A 9,986-nucleotide genomic window follows, 5' to 3' on the forward strand; every position below is an offset into this window, starting at 1 on the left:
TCCAGCGGAGAGAATGTGGCATTCGCGGTTTGGAGGGAAAAGCCGGAGGAACATTGGCTTCATAAGTGTAGACTCGTATAAAGTATTAAAGTCATAAAATACGCACAATTTTATGTCAGTTATGTGTGCGGAGTAAACAGTAATCTGGTACACTTGGAAGCTACTACTGCTGGATGAAAAGCCGAAAGGAAAGCGACAGTACTTTTCTGGAATATCAACATAAGGAACACTTCTCCAGCTCGTCCTCCAAGCTGCCACCCACCGTGGTGTTTAAATTCGGAGGTTGAAAAGTTTCTTGGACATTACACTAAAATAGGTAAGTCCTCTATGAACGTTGTGGCTTCTTCTTTACGGTAATGATTTTAGGAAAAGGGTCCTTACAAGTGATTTAACTAACTTAGATACAAAGGTCAGTGCTGGCCGAGCTGTCTCCGGTGTGTTTACATGCCAGAGTCCTGCCGCTTTATGCCAGTTTCTCCGGTGCCGAGAAAACTTCACCCCCTTCACATCTCTTTTATATTGAGTCGTTTATAAAAATATTAGCTCAGTGATAGACCAGACCTGTGCTAGACCGGTATATTTGGAAACAACTGTTCAAATCGGCGTGCGATTACATTACATAACAGCATTTTAATTTCTTTTTTGGTCATACTGCTTCCTAATTTACGCCCTCACCATGCAGTGTTTATTTTTTACAAGACTTCTAGTGAGAAAGGTTTAGCAGTGCTTGTTATTCCGTTTTCCCCGAATAGAAGAATGACTCTTTAATTCAGGCAAACTTGAAATAATATCTCACAGTTGTTTTTTGGGGGGGATTGTTGAGCACAAAATGGTCAAATTAGCAGATTTTTAAAATGAAGGATGCCATAACTTTTCCAAAGTATAAAAAAAACATTTTGAGGTTAATCAAAACAGAGCTTTTTGCACTATTCAAGTAGTTTATAAGTTCTTATGCCTTTCGAGTTCAGTGTGTTCCAATGTGTCTTGTAATTATATATTAAACAAATTCACAGTAAGGGATCAGAACAGTATTTACAAAATGATACAAACATTTCATCATGCACAAGATAAATTTGACCTCAAAGTGATTTTTTTGAGCAATCAAATGGTTTACTCATGTCCACTTAGAGCCAGTTGACTGAGTCGCTGTAGTGTCAGAGTGAAATATATGACCGTTGTACCTCTTGTCATGAATGCTGTGAGAACACAAAATGCCTGAGGGTTGTGGAAGGAAAGAAAAATGGGCCATGATCAGTGTAAATGGGACTGTTAGCTCTGCCTAGGCCCCTGTGTTCCTCTGTGGCTGCCTGGTTATGTAATGAAACAAGTTGTAACCAGGAAAACAGAGCAGAAATCAAGAGCAGGGTGCAGGGCCACACCGGTGTTTCTACAGTGTCTGTACTCTGTGGTCCGACTGCAAACACTCTTCAAAACACTCTGTTTGCATAGAAACACTGAATGTCTGAAGCCTGGTGCTGCATGTTTTCATGTAGAGATCAGGACTGCCAACAGTAATGTCAGTTGTCTGTAGGAAGACTGGAGCAGAGATGACTGACTCTGCCAACCTCTTCCGCCTATATCTCTGGCCTGGCCACTGAGCTGGAAGAGTTTAAGTAGCTGTTCTGAAGTTGAAATGAAGTCCATGCGTGGCCAAAGCAAGCGTATAATCCATCACAGAGCCCCGAGGGAAGTAGTGGCACAGGGTCGAGTCTGAACACCAGGAGGTTATTTTCTTCTTGTTTGGTGTAAAACCTTGCACACACTTGACTTGACCCAGTGCAGCAAATGTTTAAGTTCTCATGCTGTAGCAAAGACTCTGGACGTCCCATCAGTATTTGCACAGAGGAGTGGATCATCCAGAGTTGTTTGGCGAGCTGTAAATAAACCGACCTCTGAGCTCACAGGAGGTTACACACAACGTCACTGTTCTTTTACAGCACTAATCTCACCTGTGACAGGTGTGTGTGTGTGTGTGTGTGTGTGTGTGTGTGTGTGTACCTTCTTTGACTGTCAGGTTTGTCTATAGGCTATGTTAATGCTACATGAGCAAGAATGAAATGTTTAGACTAGAATTTTTACTTAACTACATAAAGCAGTTGTTTGATTGTCAAAATAGTTGCATAATTAATGATCATTGCAGCTCTAACAATAAACCCAAAAGCAATAACTTTGTGAATCAATCAGTTAATTGATCAGAACAATTACACATTAATCATATAAGTTATTTTTAAACCACAACAGCCTATATTTACTGGTTACAGTGTCTTCTCTGTTTTATACAAATGATGGAACTAATCTCTGGGAAAAAAATAATTTGATTTGTACTTTGAATTATTAATTTGGTTCACTCTGGCTTCATTTCTGGGAGCTGTCACGTCCTTCATCTTTATAGACAGTCTGTGGTCTGACTTCAGAGCAAACCAAATGTTTTGAAACATGACATCCTAAAGTCACACTGGGCTCTCTGATATTGTGATGGCCGTTTTTCACAGTTTGATAAAGTTTCCTCGACCAAATCAATAATCAGTTAATTGAAAAATAAGCAGCGGATTAATCTGTAAAGACAATAAGTGTTGTACAGTAGAAACGTGCGCAAACCTGGGGTGGATACATTTACTGTTCTTCCTCATCATCACTTGATGATGAGGCTTTTGGAGAAATTAGGCACATTTGTTTTGATGCAGTGCATCTCCCCATTGAAAAGGAGGTCTCATAGGGCCCTGGGTCAAGATTGTGTTTTGATTAATTTAGCAGCCATAAGATTTGATAAGGATTAGGACTGGGTAAATGGATGTAGTACTGGATTTGGGTTTGATGAAAAACTCAGCTTCACTTAACTATACTTCATGTCCACACATGCAGCAGACAGGAGACCTGTTGTACTGTATTAGATAAACTAATCTGTTTTTTGTTTTTTTCTGCCTCAGGCTCTTTTTCCTGACCCCATAAGCCTCTAGACACAGCAACAGTACCTCTACAAACCTCCAACCCTTCTGCTGGACCCTGGAAATAAGTTCTCCCCCCCAAATAAATACTGAAGCATATAAAAGTCTGAGCAGGAAAATAAGCAGCAGAAGAGTTTTTCCATCTCGTCAGGCTCAGAAGAAACACAGAGGAGAGAGGACTTCGTGTCTTGGGCTGTTTTTGTGCTTTCCGCTGAGTGTCACGGAGAGGAAGCGGAGAGCCTCACCTGATGCAGGTTCATGTCACCGGTGCTCAGCATGAGGCTTTGAGGAGGCTGCAGGGTTTGAAATAAAGCCGGCTGAAACGCGAGGGTGGGGTGGAGCATGGGGAAGGAGCAGGAGCTGCTGCAGGCAGTGAAGAGCGGAGACCTGCCGTCCACTCAGAAGCTGCTGGCCAAACTCAAAACCAACAGGAATAGTAAGTACACCTACTCTGCTGCTTCGACGCTGATGCCTGTCTGTCAGTGATTGGGGGTCACCTGCTGTCTGAGATGGCAAAAGTATGCTTTCTGATTCCTCGACTTTATAACACACTCATGTAGAGGACGTACTCTGTCTCATGGAAGAATGGTTGACCATTGTTGTGAAGCTGTTGCATTGCACTATTCCCTCTTTGTGTTTAACTTGACTCTAAACATGTGTCCGTCTCTCTACTAATGTCGGCCTGGTGCAGCAGTGGGTAATTATTTCATGCATTTAGCTTTATTTGTGACTGACTTAATTATTTGGCTTGACCTTGCCCAACTTTGGAAAGTTGGGCAAGGTCAAGTTAAGGTCAGTTACAAAAACTGAGAGGGTTTCCTTTTTCCCCAGCACAGTGACAGTGCCCCGTACAGTCAGAGCAGAGCTGACGTTAGTTTAAAGTTTTGTACTGACCACAGCTTTACAGGATGGGCCATTTGTTTTGTTTTACTCTCTACACCAAATGTCTTGCTGTATCACCCCTGTGTCCTGGTAGGTTTGTTGGTGGGGATGAATCCCACCCTGCATCGTAGTTCAGAAAGTGAGCCGCATGAGGAATTTTTGTGTTTTAATTTTTGCTTCATTCAGTGCATAACAATACAACACGATTCATTGCATAAAACTCTTTACATGACTTTTCCTTTCTTGTTGTGGCGTACTTTGTCTGAATTAATTTCCCAGTGACCAGTTAAAAATTCAGGAATTTCTGGACTGGACATTGTGGTTTTAGTTTGGTTTAATGTTTTATGTCACTAGTTGTTGCAGCTGTTCTCAGTTAAATTATATGGGACTCTATATGAGGGACTATTTAATTACTGAAAGTGTGATGAGAGCAATTTAAGTCTGTAGGAGCTTCATATAATTGGTAATTAGGTAAACACTGTTTGCTCCCCAGTGCTTTTGCACTCTCTATAAGTCATTTGATTAAGTATTATCTGTGGTCGTCTGCTGCGTGTCCTTACCCTGAACTTTCATCCGTCCCCCTGTTTTGATTGGTCTTCTGATTATTATTATTATGGTTTTTAGAGGAAAGTCAGTGCAGCCATGATGCTTTATTTTCCAGCCAAGAAAACTGAGGAAGAACCTGGAGAGTTTTTACAGATACTAAGTGAACCCACATCAGCTTTAATCATTTAACTGCTGTTGTAGAAATTTTACCATTTAGCTGCTGCAGTTTGTTTCTGGCAGACAGACAGGTAGGGTAGGCGCTGACAGGCTTATTTTTGTTTCCTGCCGCTGTCACACCTGCGCCTAAGAAGATAATGATGCCACTTTTAATGCAGTATCCATTATTCATTATTTTATTTCAGAGTGAGTGAGCTGAAGCACAGAGCCTGAAGGACAAAACAAGTGTTACTGTCTGGACTGTATACATTAAAATGACTCCTGTAGATCCCTGTAGGATTTTGACTTGGGTGTAACTGTAGAATTCATTGTCCTCTTCTACAGTGGCTGTTATCTCCAGTTACAATAGTCTGTCAGCTCTGCTCTCCCATTGCCTTGCTCACATGGAGAAACTCATACTCAGTACTCCAGCAGTAAACAGTCGGTATGTGTGGACCCTCATGGGTGTTTTAACTAAATCTACATTGAATGGATTGTCACAACTGTGTAAATGTGGAAAGTGCTGTGTAATTTGGACTTTAGTATGACCTAGAATGTCCCATTGGTACAAAACGAGATGCTTGGTATTTAAGGAACCTTTTAAATTTGTGAGAGATGCCAGAAAACACCAGCAAGCATTTATTTATTTATTGCCTGGAGTCAGAAAATAATTTTGGCATTTTTGCTTTTAGAAATGATTTGGAGGGTTTACTTATGACAATATTTGCAGGCTGGTGTCTTGCCGACCAGCTGGGTGACTGAACATCATGGCTCAAAATTTATATAGGAATATGCACATTTATGTTTTATTTAATTTTTTGAAATGTTTGCTTTTCATTTGTCTTTAAAAAAAAATGATAAAACCCAAAACAAACACACAGTAAACCCCCTGCTTTATCAAACATAAAGATTATTATCTTGTATCAGGGCTTACATGTTAAATACAAAACAAATGTTTGTCGATCCAATCTGATGGAAGCTGGACTTGTATGGAAGAATGATCTCTACCCAGCAGTTTGAACTACTCCTTTTCTTTTAGCTCCTCTTTCCATATGACTCATGTCGTGGCGTCTCTGCCTGACAGTTTGTTTTGTTTTCTGCTCAAGTAACTAATAAAAGGGCCTCTGAGGGCCCAGGGGCCGGCAAGAGGTCAGTCTTTATCGGGCAGGTAACCTCTCACATGTTATGGGACCGGCCACATGGTCGGCGTCCGGAATCGCCGGTGACCTCTGAAATCTGAGGATAAATGAAGTGTGTGTCAGGAGGTAAAGAGTTTGAGGGCAGGTGAACAGATGGTGTGTCTCTGATCTGTGGACCAAACAGGGGCACGATGTTGAAGGACAGACAAGAACTTTAATTCATAGTTAATTTGCAATTAATCATAAATTAATTGCACTTTTTTATCTGTTCTATTTATGTGAGATGTGCCAATGAGTACTTTTACTTTTAGTACTTTAGGTATTTTCTGATACTAATACTTTTGTGCTTTTGCTGTAGTAACATTTTGAAGGCTGAACTTGTAACAGAGGACTTTTACATTGTTGTATTGCTACTTTTACTTAAGCAAAGGATCTGAGTACTTCTTCCGACCCTGAGGAACTGATTACTGAGAGAAGTCCACTAGTGAGTGTGACCTTGTTTGTCTGTCCCAGCGCCTCCTCCCCTTTAGCTTTCTGGTCTTCATACAAGTTGTGTATCCTGGTTACAGTGGCTATAGTGCAAACTATCCAATGTGGTCTGCCTTTGGCGAGGAGGAGGAGGGCTCTCTGCATCAGCTGTGAGCTTGGCCAGGAAGTGGCATTTGAGACTCGTGCTCCGGTGGTAACTCAATTTACATCGACAGTAAATGCAAATATCTTTGGTCTTGTTGAGAGAACCATCTGACAGGACTTTGAAGCTGAACCTGCCATTCAGAAGACCCTTTTCTTTATCCGTTTCTGCTCAAGGAGGCTTGTTTCTGCTCGTCATCCACGTTACTACTGATTTTCCAAACTACTGGGCAGGCCAACAGTCATAATCATAGAATGTGCATGTGTTAATCGCACGTCAAAAAAGTATGTTAATATCATGATAACTTTGACAGCCCTGTTTTGTCATATTCTTGGTCTTACTTGCTCTGTGTGGTGTATTTCTATGTCCTGCTGCTGTCTCTATGGACTCCATTTCTAGGCCTGCAGGCAGGTACGCTCCTGCTCCTTTTCACCTGGCTGACTGGCAAGAGCTGGGGCACATTACTAGTCACCACCAGCCGTGCATATAAGCAGCGTCTCCCTGGCGCTTCCTTGTCAGATCATCTTCGTCTGTCGTTGCCCTGCTTGGGAGGCTTTGCCTTGGAACAGGCTGTTCATGTTCCCACTTGTGAAACAGCTGTTACCTGTTATCAGCTCACCGGCCCATGCCTGTACCTGCAAAGACACAAGAAGGAAAGCGTTAATTTGAATCTACCTGTTGTTTATTCTGTCCACGCCCATTAGAAGGTTGTCCTTACCTGCCATCACCTGTCGTCCCCTGGTAGTAGAGAAAGAATACCTACCTATCTACCTGCATATTGCCATTCAGACATACTTTCTATTAGTAAAGATTGCTATTGCCTGTCCTGTCCTCTCTGCCTTGTGGTCCAGCCTTCTGTGTGTGTTAGTGCGATCCTAACTTGTATATATAAAATGTACTTTTTTGCTTATAAAGTATTTATTAGCTTATAGCTAATAAACAGCCTTTTCTCCAAAGGTTTGATGACTTCTGAGTGACATGTGTGACCCAAACTCCATCTTCCTGACATCTGGTGTCTGCCCCACACCCAACTGCTATCACCCAAATCACAAGGAGCTCCCAGATGGTGTCCAGCTAGGATTAAGAGGAATTATGGCACTGGGGAGGGAGGGAAAAGGGGTCCAGCTCTGTTTATCAGGTGCTGTGGAATCTCATTCTCAGAGTTCTGCTGTGTACAGTCAGCACACTGTGACTCTGCTGCTCTGTTGAAGTTGATTTTTACTGACTTTCATTGATAAAGACTGAATGATTTTGTACATTAACAAAGTGAATAAGAAAGGATACGTTTTGGGTCCAAAATTCTAGCATTTTATTTTGAATTTTCTGCATTTCTATTCAAGTTTTTATGCTCAAATTGCAAATGTGCATAAAACAGGTGGATAGAAACGCACTCACTGACCCTTAAGCTGACTGAGCCGTCAGCAGCCAATCAGGAGAGAGGATGTTACCGCTGAACTGAGAACAGGGCACGTGCTTTTTATTCCTCTGTGTGGAAATCTGATGTTTTCACATCACACGCGATGAACAAAGGCTTTAAAACATGAGCCGGTAAAATGAGAGTCGATGTGTCGGCTGTTTTTTAGGTGGTGCGGTGCTGAGTTCTGATATTTATAGGCAAGATGTTTTGAAGAAACACTTCAGTAATAATGTTGTTTCAATAGTACTGTCATTTATTAAAACAGAAGTGTTTCTATAGGTTAAAATTAATAAATGTATAATATATTAAGGAGTTGAGTGTAGACTTTTGGGATAATGGATGCACAGACAGACTAATCCAGCCCTAATGTCTTAAATATTACAAGTAAAACATCTTATTTCAGTGCAGTTGCCACATGAAAGCTCATATTCTTCAATGGTTTAACCTAGAAATTTTTAAAAATGAATGTCTTAATTTACAATATTTTAAAAACCCAGGGACTGTGGTGGGTTTTTAGACACTTCAATCACAAACAAAGCAAGTGAAAGCCTCCTTGGCCTATAACATCCCCATCTGTCCTTTTTAACAGAAGTGTGCCCCAGGAGGCGTTATTATTGACCCGGTGGAGTGATGCTCGGTGTTGCAGCTCATCAGTGTTCCATTATTGGAGCCTCGTAAACTTGTCGCTCCTCCTTGAACAGCCGGCCGTTGAGAGGTGAGACAAAACAGCGAACAGCGTGTTGGAGTCTCTGCTGAGAGGGGGGCAGACTAATGCTCCCTCTGGATGTCTGCTGTGCTTCCACACATATCTGTCTCATGTTTTATTCATGAGTTTGGGTTCAAACTTGGTCCAGCCAATCAGCTCCGGTTTTGAGCCCTGGCTGAATCCCAGTTTTATTATTTTACTCTGCAGCACCTTTGTCTCTCCTTTAAAGTCTCCTTTACCTCTAAGACACAGTTTTTTTGTTTGTATGGATCAGGCCTGGTATTTATCAAGACTCTCAGTGTAGAGAATCAGTCCTAACTGGCCCACAGATTCTCTGGGTGACGTAGTTTTTGTTCTGTTTAAAGCATTTTATCATTTTTCCCAGCTTAGAAAATGACTCCTGTTTGTGTTGACATTATGGGGCCTATAGCTGTTGGCATCCGCAGGAGACGGTGATCAAGTAGGGCCAATCTGATGGAGGACGGATGTTTTGGGAGTAGTGAGCTTTTTAAAAGCTATCATTTATATGACTGTAGACCTTTGCAGCCTGCTGCAGGCTAGAGGCTCCAGCCTACAGTAGCTCCCACTAGCATAGCAACCCCATCCTCCCACCCTCCTCTCAGTGATCAAGGCGCCTTGTGGCTAATGCCGTCGACAGGTTTTGACAAGGAATTAAAATGTGTGGAATAAATAACAACAGTATTTCTGTTTCTGATACATCAGTTTTGATGATTTATTTGTCCGTCATCAATCTGACATTTTAGGAGACAGAAATGATGATATTAAGCTGTCCGGCATCAATCTGACAACATTTTAGGAGACAGAAATGATGATATGTGGACTACTCCATTTTAACAGGGGGGTGTTGTTGAAGGCAGGGTTTACTACTACAACTCATTTGCCAATTTCCTTTGCAGCTGAGAGTGTGGCGACATCTCACGCTGTTCCAGGAGTCGTCCTGCTGCCAAAAGTCAGCGTAGGAACTCTCTGTCTCGCTCCTAGGTAGGAATAGCCCCAGCTTGTGACTCTTATGTGTTACATACGCTGGAGTCACAGAGATAATCTTCTATGAACGTGCAAAATTGAGACTTGCCGACCATTTTAATCCTGTACCATCATTTCATAACACTCAGCCAAATTCCGAAGTTATTTCCCGAATCCTCAAAGAATCTTCAAATGATGTGGAATCAAAAATAATCATGATTGTGTTGATTCCAATAGAAACAGAAGGTTGTTTCCTGCTCCACTACACTACATAAAGGAATTTTAAACAAAATGGAGGAAACACTTTTCGTCATGGTCTCATTGTCTTTAACGAGTTACTGGGATGTGAAAAGAAGAACAGTGTGTGGAAACAAATCATTGATATTAGTGGCTGCACATAATGTGGCGTTCAGGCAGAAAACAACTGTCCAGAACTACAGAATCACCGAAGGCCAGCCAGCTACTTTGTACTGTAAATGTACTGTTACTCCTGGAGGGAGGGAGAGCGTCTGATACACTTACAGATTTGCAAATGTGTGTCTTTCTCCAGATGCTACAGTAGAGCTTTGTGTGCAGTTGC

General features: G+C 41.7%; 1 protein-coding gene across 1 annotated transcript in view; it reads left to right on the forward strand.

Annotated features, from left to right (window-relative positions):
• caskin2 (CASK interacting protein 2) overlaps nt 1-9,986 on the forward strand; it is a 65,288-nt gene continuing 55,302 nt past the window's right edge. The window contains 2 exon segments of the mRNA XM_020613228.1: nt 1-316; nt 2,928-3,381. Coding sequence (XP_020468884.1) covers nt 3,288-3,381 — 94 coding nt within the window. The 5' untranslated portion in view covers nt 1-316; nt 2,928-3,287.

The sequence above is a fragment of the Monopterus albus genome, unplaced genomic scaffold, assembly GCF_001952655.1.
Source record: "Monopterus albus unplaced genomic scaffold, M_albus_1.0 scaffold131.1, whole genome shotgun sequence".
Taxonomy (NCBI): domain Eukaryota; kingdom Metazoa; phylum Chordata; class Actinopteri; order Synbranchiformes; family Synbranchidae; genus Monopterus; species Monopterus albus.